Here is a 23,243-nt window from a genome sequence, read left to right as displayed (position 1 = left end):
ATATACTAGTGGTGTTCCTTTGTCCAGCTGTCAAATCTAGCCAGTAAACTTGAAGATCTCGGTTAGGTTGGGGTCAGTTTTCAAGATGAACATTCTAGTATTTATACTCAATTTAAAACCCGAATTTAAACCCCTGACTCTAAAAATTTCTTATTGATTCAGGTCTAAACCATTCGAATCGGTTCCGATCATTATCCATCGGTTCAGTTGAAATTCCCATCCCTAATTTTTTTTTTTTTTCTTTAAGCAAATAGAAAGCATAACCCATTTTATTTTCTTTAAGCAAATAGAAAGCATAACCCCTAATTTCCCCTTATTGGCGCTCACAGCCCTACCTCCAAAACCCCAAAACCCTGACTAACTTCAACAGAACACTCCCAGAGCCCAGAGGCACAGGAACCGTTCACATTCTGCCGGCCATGGCAATACCTAGCGAAGCAGCAGCAGCCTTAGAAGACTTAAATCGCCTTAAATCGACTAACCCACCACTATGGGTAGCACCATCGCCTTCTCTGTCTCAAAAAGCACGCACGGCCTGTAAACATATCTTCTCTTCAATAAATCCCCATGTCCCTAAATCGCTCTTTGATCAACTTCTAATTGACGGGTTTGATGTTGAGCAGATTTGGCAGCAAATTGACTTACAACCACGGCCGTTGCTGTCCACTTTACGCCGTCAAGTTTTGCACTTTGAGAAGAATCCAGGGAAAATTGGAGTAACTGGTGACAAGGTTTTCCAAGAAAAACAACGGTGTAGAAGAGGAGGTGAAAAAAATTGACCGGGTCGGTAATGGTGACGACGACGACATGGATATGTATGAAATTGATGATGAAGAGGAGGAGGAGGAGGGTGGTGGTGAAGAGGAGGTAAGTGAAGAGGAAGAGAGTGGAGAAGAGGAGGGAGAAAAGGGAGTGGTAGAGGATAAGTTTTTGAAGATAAAGGATTTGGAGGATTTTTTGGAGGACGAGGATGCCAAGGAATATGGATTAGATTCAAAGAAGAATGACAAGAAAGACAATTTAATTGAGGAGGATGACGAAGACGAGGATGATAATGAAGGTGAGGGAGGAGAGGATGACGAAGATGATGAGGTGATGCACACTTATATAGTTAATTAAATTAGATATGTGTATGCATGAACATTTTTTATGTGATTATAATAATTTGTTTGGTTTGGGAATTCTTAGATATGATTTTGATCTAGGATAGCGCGGATTATTGTTGGTTATTCAGTTTGCAGTAGTGGAGGTAGTGTTGGCAAAGTCATAATCAAATATAGCTTTTAATTAGTCTATATTGAAGATCAAACTGGGATTATGCATATTGTAGATGTGTTACTTAATTGGATTAGCATAGATTTTTCCGTTATACATTTTCAAATCTTTCCCTTTTTTTATGGTTCATGCTTTTATACTCACTGGACATCTAATCATTCAGCTTGGGGTTTTTGGCGATGGTGATGAGGAAGATGAAGATGCAAGCAAGCATGCAAGGTCCTAATTTTGTTGTATTTATTTTTTGGGGCTTTTTTTTTATCTGGGATGAGTTATTGGTTATAGTCATAACTGAAGTTACATGGTGATAGTTAAAGCACTTCTTTCATTTTTTTATTTGTTCCAGAGAAATCTCACGGAAACCTAGCAAGGCCTCCATTTGCCCTGTTGCTGGCAGCACTTCTTATGAAACTGTTGCTTCAATGGTCATACTGATTTGTATTTCATTTTCTTTTTCTCTTCTTAGTTCACCTCTATCGCTAATTCTTCATGTTCATACTGCTTCTAATGGTGCCACCAGCACCAGACCTTACTACCTTAAAAGTGTTTTTTTTTTTTTTAACTTGAATTACTGATTCTTGGTTTTTCTTGTGCATCACTGAGATTCAGATATGAAGACTTATTTGGCAGTAAAAGGAGAAAAATCTTTAAAAGGAAGTCAAAAGAAGACTCAAGCTCAGACGATGAACTTGATGATGAAGCAGTTGATGAGGTATTATGATGTGTTTTTATGTCTGCATGCATTCAACAAAGTTTCTGCTGTCTTTCCTGCAGTGTTATAATTTAAATTTTAAGAAGTGAATGGATGTGTAAATGTAATGGTGTTGTTATTTCCTTTGTGCAGAGAAAAGGTAGACTTTCAACCCATGAAAAACAACTTCAGAAGCTTCAATCTGAGATAGAACAGATGGAGAAATCAAATTTGGAGCCCAAAACTTGGACCATGCAAGGAGAGGTAACTCTGGCCGTCCTTTAATGTCTAATTAAGAAAATTGCTTTTATGCTTTGTGCTTTATTATTTTTATTCGTTTTTGGATATAATCCTATCCAATCCAATCAATGTTAGGTTTTGGTTTTGATGTCACATACAATGGACTTGGCAACAGGTAACTGCTGCAAGCAGACCCAAGAATAGTGCACTAGAAGTTGATGTAGACTTTGAACACAATATGAGGCCTGCCTCTGTAATCACTGAGGAGGTTACTGCAACACTGGAAGATATGATTAAGAATAGGATCATTGAGGTAAACTTCAAATTTTAATGAATTTTCTTACATATCTAGCTGCCTTGTTAAGACATCACTGTTTGACTTTATTTCAAATGTTTAATCCAAATTTTCTTGCTATGTGTTGGTTGCTTGTAACAAATTGATTATGATATATGATTTCTATGTCATGCAATTTTTCTTTTATTTTGCACTTAGAAACCAAGGAGAATTTTTCGCAGTTGCTTCAAGGTAAACTGCAACTATATCTATGTGATGGCCATGTGATGAGATGATGTACCTCAGATGTGCACATATTTGCTCACATGCATATGTACACTATCCCAACGTTATGTTGCAATGGCAACAGAGTTTTCTTTGTTGAGATTCATACACAAGTCTTCTTTTAATATGAGGACACTGGTTTTATATTTGGCTGTTTTTGTTATGAGAAGTTGGTGAATAAATATTGCAATTGTTACTGGACATATGCATGATTATTTATTCAAAGCCATGGCAAAGTTCTTCAGATAATTTGAACAATGTCTGTCCAGAATTTTCTGGTTTTTAGATAAACAGTGAACATTTGTCCAAATACTCATGTTCTTAAAGTTGGCAGATGAATGGGTGATATTAATGGCAGAGCAACTTCCTCCTATGATTTTGGCTTTTCCAAATTTCTATACACAGAAAAAATTCCTAAATCCTAGGTCAAGCTTTCAGAAAGAAATTTTCTACCACTGTACCTGACAATATGAGTAGCTTTTGTTATGGGAAAAATTTTGGGTATATGTTATCTTGATCTTTCTTGTTTTTGAATCTATATAACTGGTTCCTTTGTTCAGATCTTGCTGCTTCTCATTTTGAATTGGACACTGCTTTGATACTTTGCTATGTTAGACATTGTTGTCTGTGTGCATGCATGCACATGCTGACTTTTTAACCAGAAACAGTCCTGCCATGATGATCTTAGGGACAGTTTAATGGCATTCAGAAGGCTCCTGGTTTACCCTCTAAAGCACCAAGAGAACTGAAAGAGTTGGTAAACAATATTACTGGTAACAGTTTATTTTCCATTGTTCCCTGTTGTGATATAATATTAATTCTGCTCGCTGTATTTTTCATAAAATGTGCAGCATGATAATAAGAGCAAGAAGGGTCTTGCCGATGTTTATGAGGTTTGTCTATCCTAACCAGCATGCTTTGTCGGGTTTCCAATTCTGGATACTGGATCCCCTAATGTTCTTAATAGTTTCTGAGCTTGATTGTTTACTTCTGTTGTTGAGCTCGTGTATTGAATCCAAATTTCTCTCTAATTATTTACAGGAAGAATATGTTCAAAAGACAAATCCAGCTGTTGCACCGTTATCTTTCTCAGATGAACAGAAGGAGGAGGTAGATTTTCATGATGTTGTATTTGTTGTTGTTGGTACTATTTTTATTTCTCCTTAGTTGTTTCTTCATTGCAAATTTTCATATCTTCAATGACTCCAGCACATTGCATTTTAGTATTACTGTGGCCATCTGATTTTATTACACTGACATCTTTGGTTTGTGTAATCTTGTTATCATTTTTTTACTTAGGCAAGTGTCCTGTTCAAAAAACTGTGCTTGAAGTTGGATGCACTTTCTCACTTCCACTCTGCTCCCAAACCTGTATGCTTCTCAATCCATAAAATGACGGGCTTTTATCCACCCTTTTTAAAAAAAAAAAAAAATTGATCCCTTTTGTGTGACTTTGACGGGCTCTTCTCAATTCATAGAAGACATGTCTATCCAAGCAAATTTAGGTCATAGAAGACATGTCTATCCAAGCAAATGTCCCTGCTCTTGCTATGGAGGAGGTAAAAGGTATCTCCCTATCCTCTTCGGTCTGAAGTTTGTTTCTGACTTGCTAATACACAGTCTTCCATGTATAGATTGCACCCATGGCAGTTTCAGATGCAGCTATGCTGGCTCCAGAGGAGGTTTTTTCAGGCAAAGGTGATATTAAGGAAGAAGCAGAACTTACGCAGGCTGAGAGGAAGAGGAGGAGGGCTAACAAGAAAAGAAAAATTAAGGGTGAGATTTGATAAGAAAGTTTAGTATTCTCTCAAAGGCCTTGCATATCTAGTTGATTGCTTCTTTCGGCTTATAACACCATGAAAAGAAGATCAATTAGTAGTTTAAAGCATCCAGAAGAAAGCTGCTCAATTCTCATTATTCTCTGTCTCATCTAGTTTTTGCCTGCATGTTCCCTCTTTCCTCTCTTATTAACCATTAATTGATGATTACAGCTGAATCGGTTAAAGGGACAGCTAAGAAGGCACAAGAGAACACAACACTATACCACGATGATGGTGAGTGTTCATCTTAACTGTCAGGTGTCATTATTTTTGGAAGTTTAAATGAACCCAAGTTGACAGTCACTAAACCTCATTCTTTTATTAAAATGCAGGCAAGGAAGAATAGTGACTTGTTTCATCATTATATGCATGCACAAAGAGCCACGGAACCTTTTGAAGTTATGGTTTCAGGTTTAGGACGGCCAGATGGAGAGGAGAAACAGGAGAAGAGCGGTACCTTGCAGCACTGTAAGATGCCTATTTGTTTCATGCTTTAAACAAGCACTGACGAGAAGAAAACTATGCCAGAAGAACTAGAAAGATTTGGGATATAGCTTGAAAGAAGCTCGGCGGGAAGTGGGCAACCATAGGCTATACCTTTTATACTTTAGAATTAGAATTTAGAGTTGAAAATGTTATTCAACCTCTGATCAATGTTTGACACATTATTATTGCATTTTATTGTCATGGGGCTGGTTCTGTCTTGCAATGTAAAATATGAATCAGAAGTTAAGAGCAAGGATGGATGATGAGAAGCATTACCTGGAAGAATACAGGGGAAGCGGTTCTTCTGTTAAACTATTTACTTAGGGGACCTAACTGGGGCAAAGAGCTCTATGGAAACAAAGTGCGTAAACCTTTCAACTTAAATTTTTGTTAACCCTAAATGAAATTTTGTTAGAATTATATTGACATGGCCTAATTGATTTAGTTAATTAAAAGATAATTTAATTGATCAGTAAAAAGGATATGAGGATAAAACTGAAAAATAAAAGGATACAACTAACAAAAGAAAAATACATATTGATGTAAGAGTTATTTATGATTTAGTTGACTTAGTTGGTTACTTGACTTCTTACTTAGTTTAAGATTAAAATTAAATTATGTAAGAGGTATTTATGATTTAGTTGACTTAGTTGGTTTAAAAATAACCTAAATCATTGTTAAAAAATTTGGTATTTTTATGTAAAGTTATCACAATCTCAAATAAATATCGTGATATTTTATTTATGTTTAATTTTATAAATATCTATTTTTGTTATTAAAATTTTTTTTAAAAAAAATAAAGTTTTAAACCCAATGGCTCCACACCTTTTCGTGTTTTATACTTATGTTAATTATAATGAGTATTAGCATAATATTATTTGTGAATATTTTTTTAAAATATTTTATTTTTATTATATGAATTAGAATCAATTTATGTGAATGGATAAAAATCTTATAAATTGTTATTGTTATTGTTAAAGAATTTTTTTTATGTTAGAAGAGCTTACCAAATCGAGTAACATTAGTTTAGAATCATTTAGGAAGTTTATTATGTGTTATGGAGGGTTTAACAAAGTATTTAAATAGACATATAATTAAAAAAAAAAGGGATTAGTTTGTTTTTTAGGAATTAATATTGGAGTATATTATAAGAATTTTATTATATTAATAGTTTTTTTACTTAGAAGGTTGATGTATAACAAAAGTATAAAACTTAAAGGGTTGTAAATATCCCATTTGAGAGGGATAAATTGATTAGGAGGGGAGAAACCATACAGAGGAGAGTTAAAAAGGACAAGATATAGGTAGAAAACCAGTGGAAGAGGGTTGGAAGAATATTGAAAGAAAACACTTAAGTTTCAATCTTAATTAATCATAAATATATAAAAATTCATAATCATTAACTCGTGGTATGTGTTAAATGAAAAAAAATACAAAAACTTATGAAAAATGATAGACTTCTGATCCTTTCACTGATTTGTAATGTTACTTATAAATCATATAAGATTGCAAACCGAATTAACCATAGATTCCTATGAAGAAAATGATAAGACAAAATGATAACCAATGAATTGCAAAAGGAGTAAAAGAGATCCCTCATTTAGTTGTGAAATGAATTGCAAGAGTAGGCTCAAAATAAGATTTATCTCGTAGTAAAGACACTACTAGATTATTGCAAAAAAATAATAGAAAAACCAACTAAAAAATAATTCATCACAGTTTTACTAATATAAAATGTGATGAATATATTTCATCAGTAATTTCCAAAAAAAATAATGATGGAATTAAAAAAATTTCATTGGTAATTTAATTGGTGATTTTAAAGTGAATTAAAACACGACAATCTTCTCTTCTTCTCCATTTCTTCTTCTTATTTGATTTCAATTCAAACCCTAAACTTGATATCTCTCCTGTCCACTTCAAATCTTTAACAGCCACCTAAAAAAAATCCAGCCTCTCAACCCATTGCAACTTCCATCCCTTGGTTCATTTTCATTTTTTATATATATTGCAATAATCTTAAGATTTCATTTTCATTTTCTATATTGCAATAATCTTTAAGATTTTATTTTTACTTTCTTTTAGACAAATTTTTTTATAATTTGTGTATGTTTCCCTAAATTAGCAAGTTGTTGATTTTTTAAACTTTAAGCTTGTGATGGTGGTACAAGTGTGTGTATCTTCTTCTGAGATTCTATTTTGGTTAATTCTTTTATGAGTTTTGAAATATTTTTGAAGTTTTTTTTATTTAGGTTTGTTGATTTGTTTTCATTTTTTGTGGTTTTTAGATTTGGGTTAGGTTTTTAGCTTCTGAATTTCCTTTTTATAAAAGGAATTTTGGTTTTTGGTTAAAAAATATAGATATTTGAAAAGGAAAAACAATACTTATTTTATGGGAATGCATTTAAGGTTTGAGTTTAAGGTGTTAGATTTTCTTATTTTACAACAAGGATTTTGATTTTTAGCTAACTAAGATGAGTAGTATTCAAATTCCCACAGCCAATGGTTATTGTTGGATCTTATACTCTTTTATTCTTGATTGTGGCTTGTAATTGATTATTTCATAATAATTTTGTTAATGGAAATTAAGGTAACATGTTGTTGTATCATTTATGCCTATTAGATTTTTGTTTAAATTGAAAATTTTGTTTTCTCTTTCTCTTTTTGTTTTTTCCATTCCATCTCTTTGATCTTGTACCATTTATCTCTTCCTTAAGCAGTGCATCAACAATTCCAAGTTCCATGTGCCATGTTAGAGGAAGGAATTGGGCCATTAACCTTTCCAAGTTCCAACCCAGCTCCTGAAGGCTAAAGGTACTAGCTACTAACTAGGCTAGGGACTTAAAAACCCACTAACTTTCTTGATTACTTTAGTTATTATATTTATTGTTGTTGTTATTGTATATATAGTTGTAATGAAGTAATTGCTAAATAGGCTTTATTGTGACGTTTATAAAGCATTTTTCAAAGACATGTGTACTACTTTTATAGATGATGAAATGCTTAGATCATGAGTTATAAAACCCATAATCTCTATTTTATTTTATTTTGCAAAGAGAAGGATTTGTGTCATTTTTATATTATGTTCTTAGACAATCAGGTGACATAACATGCCAAATCCAAAGTTGTTGAAAATATTTTATTAATGTAAGATGCTTTCAGTTCTTATTAATGTACACTAACCTTCTATTTTTCATCCAGCTTCTATGCCATGATTTTTTTTTCTTTCTTTTGTTAAAATAAAGACACCCAGCATCATTGATCTCCCAACTTTGTAATTTTTAAATTTGAGTTTGTATGAGTATGTGTTATATAAGAAGTGCATAATATCGAATGATAGAGCTGCCTTCTAGAATTAAAAGGGTTTTGGGTTTAATTATAAAATTATGATTGTAAGGTTCATAAGTCGCCACCTAATATTATGATAACTACAAAAACTTAATGGTGTACGAGAGTCTAGGTAAAAGGATTAGTTGTACAAGAAAAAAGATATATCACCTCTAATGCACCTTACCTATAGTAAATTGCATTATTGATTAATTGTTAATTTAAGGCATGTTTCTATTTGTTGATCTCATCTAAGATTCAAGACAGATCACTCTTCGTGAGAAAAATTCTATCTTATTAGGTTATATTCTAACTATTCTAAAAACTAAATTTTAACGTTGTATTTACTTTGTATTTTTATATCTTTAAAACCCAGGTATATACTTTATAGTGTAATTTTATAACCCCCAAATATTAAAGTTTATAACCAAATCCTAATATTTTGAATATTAACTAAATAAATTAATTGTTGTGGAATTTTTGGTATTTTGATCCAACTTTAATGAATAATCATAAACTGGCTAAGATATCCATTTTGTATTTTTTAAAACATGATAAAAATATGATTTTATTCTTTTTAGAAAATATGCATGAAACACCTTTAAGATTTGACCATACACATGGAAAAAAAATATATTTTGTATTTTTAAAATGAGGAATATTTTTGAATTTTTTTTAGATTTTTTTTAAATTTTAGAGAGAATTAAGTATTTTTAATAATGAGTCCATATCTTACAGTATAAGTTTTTATCCTAATATAAAATGAAATCCTTGAAGAAAAATGCTTTTTTAATGTTTCTAAAATAGGAATTGTTTTTTGAATTCTTTTGAATTTTTTGGAGAGAAATTGTTTTTTGAATTTTTGAATTCTTTTGAATTTTTTGGAGAAAATATCAGGTATATTTAATATCAAATCTGCATGTTACAGTATAACTCTATAACCCAATGTTAAATGAAATTCTTGAATAAAAAAACTTTTTTATGTTTTATAAAACAAAGGAATTTTGTTTTGAAATTTTTATTTTTTTTTGAAATTTTTAGAGAAAAAATCAGATATATTTAATACTAGGTACGTATCTTATAGTGTAAGTCCACAACCCTCTATTAGACAAAAATATTGGGAAATCATGTAAAGGACCCATAAGTATTTTTTAAATGGCCTATGGATTATTTTTTTCAATTTTCTTTTTCAATTTTTTAAGGGTATATTTGGTTAGATACACAAATATAACCAAATTAAATCTAAATGAAAAAACTTAGAACATGTTTGTCAAATATACACTTAGTCTAAAATTAGAGGCATCAAAATGTTTTTAAATATATATTTGAAAAACATGTCGATATAAGCCAAAAACAAAGAGAGCTTATTTCTTAAGAAAAAACAAGGTGGTCCAGCCCGACATGATTTGTTAAGCTAACAAATAATATAACAAACCTTTTTTGTGAAATGAGCTGGACCCTACCCATCCATACGAGCTAGGCTTAGGTCCAGCTCACACAACTTGTTCACGAGTCCAGCCTAGTGACCAAGTTATTGGCTTTTTTCATAACATGAATTATTTCATGTTTTGCAAGCTTATTAAGGCAAAATATTTAAAAGAGATGAAGCATTAAATACTTTTGAAAAGTAACCACTCAAACAGCTTTTCAAGTACAGAGGTTAAAAGTGATGAACAATGTTAGATGACGCGTCGTCTGATATTATTTTGTTTACCTTTATTACCAAAACGACATAGTTTTAATCAAAACAACACCATACACTGTTTCATTTAAATAAAAGTGCATAGTTTTAGTATTTGGGGTTTGTTTAGGTTTTATTTAGGTTTAAAAATCTCTTATTTCAATTTCAACCCTCAATCTTTTGATTTATTCAATTAATTCCTCAATTGAGTTTTGATTATAAGAATTTAATCCAATCTCACCCTTGTCAAATCTTAAAATGCCCATATAAGTTTAGTGTCTTTCTTTCAATTTGGTCCTTAGTCTTAACTATCTCAATTTCATCCTCAATTATCCTTTATATTTTTTAATTTCTTAATTTTAACCCTGATTTCAATCGATTTAAGCCTTTGAATATGTCTCTTTCAACTTGATTCTTGGTTTTGAAATTCTTTGATTTTGCTCTTAATTAATGTTCAAACTTCTAGTTTTTTCAATTTCACCCTTGTTTTCAACCAAATTGAGTTTCAAAGTTTAGTGCCTCTTTCAAAAAGGTCCTTAGTTGTGAATTTTTTTTAATTTGACCCTAAACTTTGATTTTCTTATAATTTGATCCCTGATTTCAACCAATTGATTTCGTAAAAATTAAATTTGATCCTCTAAAATTCTAATCTTCTTAATTAAGCTTAAATTGGGTTTTCGAACTTAATTTTTTTACTAATTAAGTCAAAATAAAGCTAATTTGACCCATTAAAAGTACAATTAAGTCTTTACACCTAATTAAACCTTTTAATTTGACACAAATTAATTTTTAAACATAATTAAATATTTAATTTGACTCATGAATAAATCAAATTGACATATTAAAAATAATCAAATTAAGTCCTTAGACTTAAGTTTTATACAGATTCTTCAATAATAATTTAATTTGACTATGGATTTGTATTGTTTTTTCAATCTTAGATACAAAGAGGTATGATTGGGCTTCTAATTTTGTTCAAAACTGCAACTTGATTCCTTTATACATTTGAAATCCTTCTCAACCTGCTTTTGCCAAGTTATAATTCTCTGTGTTATTATTATTTTATTTTATTATTTTTAAAAGAAAAATAAATTTGTGGGAAAACCAAAAAATAAGGTATGACAAGTAGCATTCTAGTTTTCTTAGGCCTTTAATTTTATCAGTATTACTCTTATAATTTTATAGGCATATTATACAAAATCATAGATTGATCAAAAGTTTTCTATATAATTAATAGACTTTCTCTATAATCTAAGTGTTAAATTGCATATCTATTTTTTATAAAAAGCATTATTTCCGGTCTCCACTATTATAGTTATGGAAAAATAAGAAATTAATGTTTACTTGATTATAAAGCAAGCCTAGCAAAATCATTTGGTCCAAATGCTAATCACTATACAATCTAGAAAGCAAACCAAAGATAGAAGACCATAAAAAAACCAGTCAAACTTTTCAAAACTTTGGAACAAATTTATATAAAAAGATAATCAAAACCCTTAAACAATACATATAAGATTCCTCAATACTAAATGTGAATAAAGTACCCTCAAAACCATCCTCACAACATCAAACATTTCCTCAACTATCCAAGCAAATTGTTATTATTTTTTTAACCACGCTACATTGTTCTTCTTCCTATCAGAAACTAACCTTCTTTTCTTATTTTCACATTTCCTTTGCACTTTCTCCTCCTATAAGGCATTAACCTTTTATTTTATTTTTTTCACATTTCCTCCTTTTTTTTTCTTGAAATCTCATTAACATAAATACAAGCACACTCTTCTTGATCACCTCTCAATATTTTTAGCATCAGTACTTTAAGTTTTTCCAACAGTACCCATATAAATAATATATGTTGGTCATGTTATGTAATATAACTATTAATTAACCTTTTGCATTCCATTTGGTTGTGGTCATCTAGGTTTTAAACCTTTTATTTTACATGAAAAATATACTAATGTTTCATATTAGCTTTAAATTATACCTTGTATTAGGAATATAATATTCATATCAATCAATTACACTTTATAAACCTCACTTATCAACTTGTGACACTCATATGTTATGCGATAAGGGTAATGGTTTTATAGTCGAGTAAGTATCTTCATATTTCAATATTATCGTCAATAATATATTCATGTTAATAGGTTGCTCGGCTCAATCACCACTCTTTCAAAGATCCCTGAGACCCACTTGTCTTATAGAAAAAAATTAGGTATGAGTTGCGAAGAGTATAATAAGTGCTTGGAGTGGATTCTAATAGATTATGGATAAATAAGCTCAATGTTCAAGTCAAATATGTTAAAATGTTTTGTAATGGCATTTGAGGCTATTAAGGCTATAAATCTTAATAAGCTTAATTGAGAAGGTTATAATAGTGCTTGTAGTCTTCAACCATTGAAGGTAGATGGTCTTAGCGAATGGTCTTATGGAATCCAAAAGAAATACTTTGAATAAAGAAATGAGGAGTTTCGTAAAGTATATAAGGTAAATGGTGGCATATGTGGGTATGTCTCTAACGGGATACAAAATTTGTGTATGTTTGGCAATGAGATTATATATCAAATTGTGATTCAGGTAAAGATATAGTTTTTTATGTCTTCTTTTAGCATTCAATTATTTTATAGAGTCCGCTACATTATAGTTCATTTAATAAAAATTAAACATAAAAAAATATTGAGGTTGTAAAGAATAATTTGGCATTGTTATTAAATTGACCCAACAGATCAACCTTAAAACCTTCTAACGGTCAACTCATTACCTAGTTTAATTTTAAAACTAAACTATTAGAAAGTTCTCATAACATGACCCAATTGACTTAATAGGTTTAAAGACAACTCGAATGATTGGTAAAACATAGTCTAGTTTTTAAAAAAAATTCAAGATGACTTTTTTAAAAATATTGACATGTTAACATATTGGATCAACCTGCGCTTTGTGGCTTAACTCACCAAAATCACAATCTAGATGGTGTACTCTATTAGGTTTAAAAACTTTATTTTTCTAAACTATTTTTATTTATTATATGATAATAAAAATAGTCACTCCTAATTAAGCACAAACTAAATATCAGAATGTTTGTTACGATTAGCTCATGAAAAACAAACTAAAGTAATTTATAATGATAAATCACTCGAATTTAGAAAACAACGGATGAAAATGAAAGAAAAAAAGATGGGGAAAATGCAAAAATAAAATAAAATAAAGCCACTTCCTTAATTGTTCGTATGAATAGTAAAAAAGATAAGTTAGCACCATAACTGTTTTAGATATATTATATAATTTAATAGATGGATGATGTTACACCAGAGGCCGCATCTTTTTTTCTAAAGAAAAAAATTGAATTTGTAGTGATCTTATTAGTAGCAAGTTGGTCAATTATGAAATCTTATAACTTTTTAGAAAATAGACAAGAAGAAAAGACTACTAAGAGAACTAATGAATTTATTAATAATGACCCTCTAGAAGTTGAGAAGAAAGAGGAACCTAGAAGAAGTAAGATGGTTAAAATATCTTTAAAAAAATTATCTTGGATTTCTAACTTGTTTGTTAGAAAATAAACCTCAAAGTTTTAAAAAAGCAATTTCTAGTCCAGAGGCATCATTCTAAAACAAAAAGGCATAAATAATGAGATATAATTCATAATACAAAATCATACATGAAAACTGGTGGATCTTCCTTTTGGAATAAGCCATTAGGTTGCAAAAGGATATTCTAAATAAAGATGAAGGTTGATAGATCTAGTAATAAATATAATGGCAAACTCGTAGTAAAAGGTTACAAGCAAAATGAAAGCTTGGACTACTTTGATACATGCTCACCAATTACAAGAATAATATCCATTCATATGTTAATTGTTATAATTGCCCTTAACAATCTTGAGATACACCAAATAAATGTTAAAATTATTTTTCTAAATGTAAACTTAGATGAAAAAAATCTATATGGAGCAATATAAAGGATTTAAGTTTCTAGAACAAGAAATAATGGTGTGTAAGCTTGTTAAATTATTGTATAGTTTGAAATAAACACTAAAATTATGGCATGAGGAATTTGATAACATAATGCTATCAAGTGATTTTAACATCAATAAATGTGATAGATGTGTTTATGTGGAAAAAAAAACAAATACAATATATGTCATAGTTTGTTTATATATAGATAATATGCTAATTTTTAACAATAATACTAATATTATTAAGACCATTAAGGAAATATTGACTGATAAATTTGACATGAAAAATATAGATGTAATATATGTGATTTTAGGAATAAGAATTTATTAAATATATGATGGCTTAATATTATTTTGATGTCATTGCATTAAGAAGATTCTTGATAAATTTGAGAACAATATAGTCAAGACACTAGTTGATGATGTAAGCCTACATTTATCCAATAATATTAGTGATGCAATATCTCAAATATTCAAGAACCATTAGAAAGTAATCTAGGATTTTTATGAACTACATTTAGACCATACATAATATACACAATTAACAAACTAAGTAGATATACAAATACCTCATGTAAGGATCATTAGAAAGCCATTATAAAGGTTCTTGTATATCTAAGATACATGCTATCATATGAATTGCATTACACAAGAAATTCAACTATACTTAAAAGGTATAGTGATGCTAATTGAATATCTAATACTAAAGATTTCAAATCCATAAATAGATTTATCTTTATTATTAGAGGAGTTGCAATCTCTTAAAAATCCTCTAAATAAACTTGCATAGCTAAATCTACTATAGAAGCTTGAGTTTATAGTTTTAAACAAAACTGGTGAAGAAGCAAAATGATTTCAAAACTTTTAAGAGGATATTCCAAGTTAGCCAAAATCTATGCCAACTATATACATATATTGTGATAGCCAATCTATAATTGGTAGGGTAAAAAAAGAGTATATATAACAGTAAGTCTTGATATATATATATATATATATATATATATGAAAGACCTAATATTGTTATGTATTTTCTCTCAAATGTGATTATCTGTATTGATTATGTAAAATTAAAGGATAATATTGTGGATTCACATACAAAGGCCTTAAGAAGAGGTCAAGTCAATAAATCATTAAGAAAAACAAGATTAACGCCTATATACAAAGAATTATCATAATAAAAATCTAACCTTGTTGACTCGAGATTTCAAGATCTAGGTTCAAAAGGACAATTTTATATGTCAGCTCAAAAAGCACTACATGTAAGAAAACTAGGATAAGCTATGCTTTGAATTTTATTATGAATAAACAATTTTTATTTATATGAAGGAGTATTAGGGTGTGAATGAAAAGTTGTGTATATTATTATTACTACTATTATTAACAACAACAATAATAGTTTATTATGATTGTGAATATAATATTAATAATTGTGATCATAATCAAAATAATAATCATAACAGCAACAATAATAATAATAACAATAATGATAGTCATGACATCAATAATAGTAATGATAATAATTATAGTAATGGTTGGAGCAATAATAATTATAATAATAACAACAACAATAATAGTAATGGTAATTATAACAGTAATATTTTTAGTGAGTACTATAGTAATAATAGTAATAATGATAATAATATTAATAATTGGGATAATAATAATAGTTTATTATGATAATAATAATGATAGTAGTAATAGTTGTAATAATAGTAATAACAACAATAATAATAGTGATATTAATAATTATGATGATGGTAATAATAATAGTAATAATTATAATAATGATAATGATAATAACCAAAATAACCTTCCAATAATGTGTTCTATATATTAATTTTTTTTAATTTAACTCTCCCATCAAAACTACATCGTTTTTTCTTATAAATATTTTTTCATTATTCTTTTGAATAAGTTTTATTTTTTTTATTTAGTTCTTTAATTTCAATTTTCATGTATGTTTTTATTTGGTTCTTATTCTTTATATTTTTTATTTATTTTTTTTAATCCTTTTTATAAAAGTTTTACTTGATTTTTAATCTTACCATTCAATCCAAGTTTATGATGAGTTATTTTTTTAATTTTTTTCTCATTTTTTTTTCTTTTGCTTGAGTTTTTTTCTTTTTAAATAAACTCTCCAATCTAAAAACATTTAGTTACCTTCTAATTTGTTATTTATTTTATTATTTATTTTTATTTTTTTAATTATTATTTTTAATTATTATTTTTTTTTTATTTTTTTTGCCATTATGTTCTCCCATATTTGTTGACCTGGTTCGAATTTCTCATCTTTTTTTTTTTTTTATCAAATTTCATGCTTCCCACTTTTTTTTGTCAAGGCATCATAATATTTTTTTGAAAAAAAATCCAATTAATATTATTGCCTCTTCTTTTACTATCTAATTAAAATAAAAACATCTCATTAATCTCAATTTATGTTATAAATCAAATCATTAATTTCTTTTATTTTTTAAAAATACATTTACCTCACCAAAACATCATTTTTCACAAATAAAGTACAGATTGTTAGCATAACTTAATATCATTTTTTCAGAAAAAAAAATATAGATCTGTAGTGTAGTATAGTGTGGACTGATGCCTAGCATCATCTACAACGGAAATAATTAACTTTTTTATTTTCAAGGAATAAAAAAACCAACTATATTTGAACAAATAGTGATTAGATGGGATGTATACAAATTATTTATTAAAATGCCTGGTTTGAACATCACCTGACTCAGAATGGAAAAAATAAAAATAAAAATGTAATTAGCGTTTTAAATTCCAATGATTCCACGTGATACGCGAGAAATTAAAAATTGATCATTTAAAAGAAATTATAGATTGATCATTTGTTTTGATAATTTATAAAAGTGTATGCATCTTATTTTTTTATTCTTTATAAAATTAATTAAGAAATATAAAAACTAATAAAAAAGTGGTCAATGCTAATTAAATATTAAAAAATAAAACTAATCTTCATAATAGAGAAAAAAAAATAAATGCATATGCAAATGTTTTATATGGAATGTCCTTTTTATTTTAACAAATTTCAATTATTTTATTTCAGTGGATAAATATTGTTACTAATAATAATTTTTTGAAGTATCATGAGACTAAAAAAATTATAAAAATATCAATCACTATTTAAGAAAAATTAATTCAAATTGTTTAAAAAATAAAAGAGATGACATGAACCAATATTTAAATAGAAACAATTAGTAAAAAAGGATAAAAATTAAAAAATATATATAAAAGCTAAGTAATGATGTCTCTGGTTTTTACATTCAACCTAAATGATAAAGCTTATGCTCGCTCCAGGGTTATTTTCTTTTAGGAGCGGTAATGTGTATACCCATGTATTATTTTTTAAAGCGGATGATAGGTTATTTATCTGTTTTTTTTTTGTCATCTTAGGCAATTGAAAAATAGAATCTATCTTTTTGGATTCTAAAAATTCATTTCAACTAGTTTTTACTTGAAAATACTATATAATTCTCAAGAAACACTTGATAAATCTAAAATACCACAAAATTACTCTAAAAAAATAAAAACTAGCTAAATAAAAATAAATCAGAAAGAACTTAATTTACTTTTATAGTCATGTTTAGAGAGAGAAATCATCTTAATTGAATTCTTATTAAGAAGAGAAATGTATTGACATAAAGATTTTTTTTAGTGACAAGAATATGGTTATTTGATATTTTTTTAATTATTTTTAGTGAGTTTTTCTTTTTTCTCTTAAATCAAGAGATTAAAAAATAAATAAAATAAATTTTTAAACTAAAATAAAAAATTTTAAAACTTTGAGATTAACTATATAATTTTTCTATGTTGTATATTGTAGTTTCTTTTATTTTATATTTTTACTACAACTTAAAACTTTATCTCATGAAATTATGTCACAAAAGGATTAAAAAAACAATTACATGGAAAATTTCTTTTAAAAATTAATGAAAATAAAAAAAATTATTTAGGAGCACGAGAAACTTTACTATTTACATGAATAGTGATGCTGACAAAGAAAAACAGTTGATTTAGTTGTTTAGTTAATTTATAAAAGAGAGCTTAGCAAACTCAATTTTATGGCAAGAAAACTTATAAGGATGAGTTGTTAGACGTAAATAAGTATGGGGAGAAATTAGCAGGATCTTGAAGCCTGAGAACTAATATTGGAGACTGATTTGTAGTTAGCCCTTGGTGTCTTTTCCTTCAACTCTCCGCCACTTTCTTACCTTTTATGGACGTGAATTCCCACTTTTTACGGGTGAACCTTCATGTATCCAAAATGGTATGGTAATATGAAATCACCTAACCTATTCTAATTGGAAGCCACCATTTTTCTCCCTGTAAGGTATATCGCCTTGCTTGTAAAGCATGTTCATATGTTTGTAAAATTGGCTGTGGATCGCTGGTGGTGAAACTGGATACTGTCGTGTTTGGTGCCCATTAACATTTCAATCTTAAAACCCAGAAAACAACCTATGAGTACAGTACTATACTAATATATATTGTAAACAAATCTATCCTTCTCATGGCATACTAAACAATAAAAAACACCCAGTTCTTGTCCAAACCTGAAACCTTTATTGGACTGTGTTCTCTCTCTCTCTCTCTCTCTCTCTGCTGCATTGAGTTCAAGTCTGTTTTACTGCAAAAGAAAGAGTCTTTCTTGTTCGTTTTCAATCAAGGATTTACAAGAGACGATTTCTCCTGGTCTCAAGGCAAGAGTGGGTTCATACTCTTTATGACAGGCAGCTGTTAATCTTGGAAAAAGCAACGACCGTTCCCCTTATAAAACCAATTCCAAATTTCAATTCAAAAGATCTTACCTTTTCTTGATTTCAAGATGTAAATTCTTGTTTTTATTGTTTTTGACGAATTGGGTTTTTGTTATTTTGGTTTTTAGAGGCAGCAATGGCGGCGAATTTGTCTGCAGCTTCTCTTTCTTTGATATCTCAGCGGTCCAAATCGCCAGTTCTCGATTTTGAAGACAAAAACTGCTGCTTCTGGGCTCGACCAAGTTATTACGCGAAGCAAAGTAACATAATCAGAAATGTCAGTGGAGGTAGAAGCAGAAAAGGTGCGAGTTTGGTGTCTGCTTCACTACCTACTATTTCTGAAAATTCAGCTTCCACTGTACCTGCATTCAATGAGGTCTGTCTTTCACATTTATATATTTATTTTTTAATTTCTGGTTATTTTAAAATTTGTTTATTTATTTTAATTTCTTTTGTGATTTTTCTTTTGGGTTTGCCCTTTTTTTTTTGCAGTTGATTGAATCTTTGATTAATAAGGTGGATTTGTCAGAATCTGAGGCTGAAGCATCATTAGATTATTTACTTGATGATGCTAGTGAAGCCTTGATCAGTGCTTTCTTGGTATTGCTGAGAGCCAAGGGAGAGACTTTTGAAGAGGCAAGGAACATTTACATCTCGTTAGAAATCTTTTAGTTTAGTGCATTTATTCCTTTCACAAGTAAGGCTAGCATATTCCACATGGCTCCTTCTTTAGATGTAAGGAATATAATGTTTAGACATGATAGTTTAACTTGAGCAGTAAACTATTGTTAATGGGAATATGCTGTTATAATTAGAAGAAAATAATGATTACCCTGGGTTGTTGATGCTATTAGGTTGTTGGATTGGCAAGGGCAATGTTCAAGCATGCCAGGAAGGTGGAAGGGTTGGTTGATGCTGTGGATATTGTTGGAACGGGTGGTGATGGTGCAAACACCGTTAACATTTCTACAGGAGCTTCAATACTTGCAGCTGCTTGTGGTGCTAAAGTAGCCAAGGTCAGAATTTATTTTCCTCGAAATTATGCTTAAAATTCATGGACCGTGTCACATGATTTATTTCATGTGATGCGCTAAATGATACTGCTTGCTTTGCAGCAAGGGAATAGATCAAGTTCTTCAGCATGTGGAAGTGCTGACGTATTGGAAGAACTTGGGGTAGTAATTGACCTGGACCCAGAGGTAGGTTCACCTTTGATGCAAGTCATTAATGGCTGTTTGGTTCTAGGATAGCTTGTTTGTTTTCTTACCAGTGTGTTTTTTGAAGTGGTTGTGGGCATAAAAGTGGTCTTTAAAGAACAATTTGTCAATGCTATAAGATAATATAACTGAGTACCGATCTCTATTAAGCTTGTGTTTACCATATTTTTATAATCACGCTACTACTCTCCTCCTCCCATTCCATCATTACTCGAGTTGTTAACCGAATAGCATTAATTTGGAAGTTGGGCCACCAAAACTATAAGTTGCCAGTTGATCCATCGTGCATTCTTTAGTACATTAGAGCCTTAAGTAGGCTGACTCATTTCCTTTTGTTATTTGAATTTTAGAACGATTCACTTGAGGGCATGGTCCTTGTCTTTCTTCCGATGAAACCTATTATTGTACAGTTTGTTGGTGAACTCTTGAGCTTTTGGAACAGTATTTCTTTCTTTGGGGGTCTCATCTAGCTCTGGAATGAACAATCAGCTTTCTTGATAAATGAATATGCTATATGGCCCATATTCATTTACAGAGGCATGAAAATAGTGCGTCTTTGATTCTTACTTTAATGTTCTGTTTTTTCTTAAATTCTGGAAATTTTCTATGATACAAATCATGTTGGATTACTTTGTCAACTGTGACTCATCAAGCAAAACTCATATGGCATGTCACTTCCATAATGCCAATTGTGTTCTTTTTGTTGCTGTTCCAATAATAAACCATAATCCACAGCTTAGGCAGATATATGTCAATTCATATGCAATTCCATTCACATGTTCTATGCATGTAATTTAGCTTAATCTCAATTTTTATGATATTAGGGGGTATCAAGATGTGTGAATGAAGCAGGAATTGGCTTCATGATGTCGCCAAAATACCATCCTGCAATGAAGATTGTCAGCCCTGTAAGGAAGAAATTGAAAATCAAAACCATCTTCAACATACTGGGTCCTATGCTGAATCCTGCAAGTGTTCCCTTTGCTGTTGTTGGTGTATTCCATGAAGATTTGGTGAGTTGCTGTATAATGAACCGTAACAACTGTGGCATTTAATCATCTATCCAACAAATTTTGCTTATCGGTCATCATTATGTGGAAAAGATTACAATTTATTCTTAGGTATCCTAAGGTTATTCAGTTTAATTACTGAACTCAAAGATCCTAAGATACTGATTTGATGCAATTGTTATATCTGTGGTTTCAGATGTGTTTTGATAGCACTGTCCTTGATTTTCCATAGTTGTAACTTGATACCGCTAACTTAGTTTACATAGAAACTACAGGGGTATCAAGAAACACGGGTGAAGTATTTAGTGGCTTTGTTTTGCAAAATGCCTCTCTCTTTCTCTCTCTCTCTCGCTCTCTCTCTTGTTATATTGATACCCGTATATGAACACATGAGATATGTTGCTTGGGGGATTGGGGGCTTGGTTGTGCAGTACCTGAACATCTCCCTTTAATTCATACTGCCTATTATGTTCTTGCGTAGGTGCTGAAAATGGCCAAAGCATTGCAACGCTTTGGCATGAAGAGAGCATTGGTTGTTCATTCAGAGGGCTTGGATGAAATGAGTCCCATTGGTAAGATTTCCTCCATTAAATAAATATCATTATTCCAGCAAGGGATATGTAAGCTATCTTTGGCTGCCATTGGTTATTCCACATTCGCATGCTTAAGTCTCATATTCTGATAATGATATGAAAGCAGGACCTGGAGTTGTCCTTGAAGTCAACCCCGAGAAGATATCAAAATTTTCATTCGATCCATGTGAGATCATCACAAGCTTGTATTTTGTTCAGCCTCTCTGTTTTTTCGATAAATTTGTTGGTTTGCCTTATATTGGAGAGCAACTGCATGTTAGTTATTCCATATTAAGGAGGTTTTCCAAGATGTCTCTGATTGCTTAAATCGCTGATACAAAAATGTGCATTTGATAGTGGACTTTGGCATTCCGCGCTGTACACTATTGGACTTGCAAGGTGGAGGCCCTTATTATAATGCAGATGCTTTAAGACGTGTACTGTCGGGGGAGAAAGGCGCCATTGCTGATGCCATTGTGAGTTTCTTTGATTGTGTGTTTTGTTTCAAGTCAGTTCTTTATCTTTTTGCATATGCACCTGTGGTAGAAGGAACAAGTATTGTGAATTAAGTTCTCATGCCATAATAATTTTTCAGATCCTAAATGCAGCAGCTGCTCTCTTTGTCAGTGGTTGCTCTAGTAGCTTAGCAGAGGGAGTGGTTATGGCTCGAGAGACGCAATTATCAGGGAAAGCTCTTAATACACTTAATTTATGGATAGAGATGTCTAATGTAAGTGGCACGTAGTTTAGAATTGGTGGGAATTTTAGAATTTAACTTTTGCCAATTGTCTCATATCCCCCCTGGTTGACAACTGCAGAAAGTGAAAGAAGATTCTGTTGCTTAGGTCGCCTGAAATTTTACCCAAGCTTAAGCAGTTGAAGATGGGAAGAACAAAAACCTTGATACGGGCACATCATTCGCAATTCAACAGTGAATAAAACAAAATAAATATCCTTGCGATTCATCTTAGTGCAGAAATGTTTACACAGCCAAAACTTAAATGGCTCGTTACAATGTGTTGTTTTTAGCTTGGGGAAGTTTCATATACAGATTATGCTCCCATTAATTTAAATGATAGCTTTTTTTTTTTCTTTTCTTTTTAGGGAATTGTCAAGAGTTAGTGTGTGACTTGAGCTAGTCAGATATAAGAATCCATGGGATAGTGACTGTTAATCTATTTTGATAAGGTTGTTGACATGATTAAAAGATTGATGTTTTCTTCTAAGTACAGGAGTGTTGAAGTAATAAATAATCCGGCAAGACTGGAATCCGGCAAGACTGGGGTCGAATCACAGGGAGGTTAATTGTATAAATTACAAATAATAATAATACAATAATAACAACAACAACAACAATAATAAAGAAGGAGAAGGAGAAGAAGAAAAAGATAATGAGAACTTTGAGATCGAATATTAATGTAAGGATTAAATAATGATAATAACAAATGTCAAGATTAGAGGATCCATTAATGGTATGTCAAACAAGTATAATATAAACTTTTATTATTTAATTGGAAATCACACACAAAGGAGGTTTCAATCTGATTATAGATTGTTAACATGACTACATTAGTCATCTTATTCGATTAATGCTAATACTTGTAAATCTCGTCAAACATTTATGATTAT

General features: G+C 30.2%; 2 protein-coding genes across 9 annotated transcripts; both read left to right on the top strand.

Annotated features, from left to right (window-relative positions):
- Window positions 1–272: 272 nt before the first annotated feature.
- On the top strand, window positions 273–5,356 carry LOC105108765 (U3 small nucleolar ribonucleoprotein protein MPP10-like). Of its 6 annotated transcripts, XM_011003206.1 has the most exons (14): window positions 273–537; window positions 624–1,092; window positions 1,439–1,494; window positions 1,885–1,987; window positions 2,120–2,230; window positions 2,382–2,519; window positions 3,454–3,522; window positions 3,617–3,658; window positions 3,807–3,875; window positions 4,065–4,136; window positions 4,271–4,324; window positions 4,400–4,541; window positions 4,757–4,819; window positions 4,918–5,356. In XM_011003206.1, the coding sequence occupies exons 2-14, from the start codon at window positions 808–810 to the stop codon at window positions 4,929–4,931; spliced, it is 1,218 nt and encodes a 405-aa protein (XP_011001508.1). In that variant the 5' UTR covers window positions 273–537; window positions 624–807; the 3' UTR covers window positions 4,932–5,356. The 6 variants fall into 6 exon arrangements, with proteins under 6 accessions (XP_011001508.1, XP_011001510.1, XP_011001509.1 ...); XM_011003208.1 differs by having other exon boundaries at window positions 273–1,092; window positions 3,460–3,522; XM_011003207.1 differs by having other exon boundaries at window positions 273–1,092; window positions 3,807–3,872.
- A 12,939-nt stretch (window positions 5,357–18,295) lies between these two features.
- On the top strand, window positions 18,296–22,715 carry LOC105108767 (anthranilate phosphoribosyltransferase, chloroplastic-like). Of its 3 annotated transcripts, none has more exons than XM_011003212.1 (11): window positions 18,296–18,788; window positions 18,944–19,191; window positions 19,308–19,451; window positions 19,670–19,831; window positions 19,931–20,014; window positions 20,857–21,045; window positions 21,524–21,614; window positions 21,742–21,801; window positions 21,972–22,090; window positions 22,210–22,344; window positions 22,427–22,715. In XM_011003212.1, the coding sequence occupies exons 1-11, from the start codon at window positions 18,782–18,784 to the stop codon at window positions 22,457–22,459; spliced, it is 1,272 nt and encodes a 423-aa protein (XP_011001514.1). In that variant the 5' UTR covers window positions 18,296–18,781; the 3' UTR covers window positions 22,460–22,715. The 3 variants fall into 3 exon arrangements, with proteins under 3 accessions (XP_011001514.1, XP_011001516.1, XP_011001513.1); XM_011003214.1 differs by having other exon boundaries at window positions 18,297–18,810; XM_011003211.1 differs by having other exon boundaries at window positions 18,710–18,788; window positions 22,433–22,710.
- Window positions 22,716–23,243: the final 528 nt, after the last annotated feature.

The sequence above is a fragment of the Populus euphratica genome, unplaced genomic scaffold (genome assembly GCF_000495115.2).
Source record: "Populus euphratica unplaced genomic scaffold, PopEup_1.0 scaffold198.1, whole genome shotgun sequence".
Classification (NCBI taxonomy): Eukaryota; Viridiplantae; Streptophyta; class Magnoliopsida; order Malpighiales; family Salicaceae; genus Populus; species Populus euphratica.
This window is presented reverse-complemented; position numbering and strand designations above follow the sequence as displayed.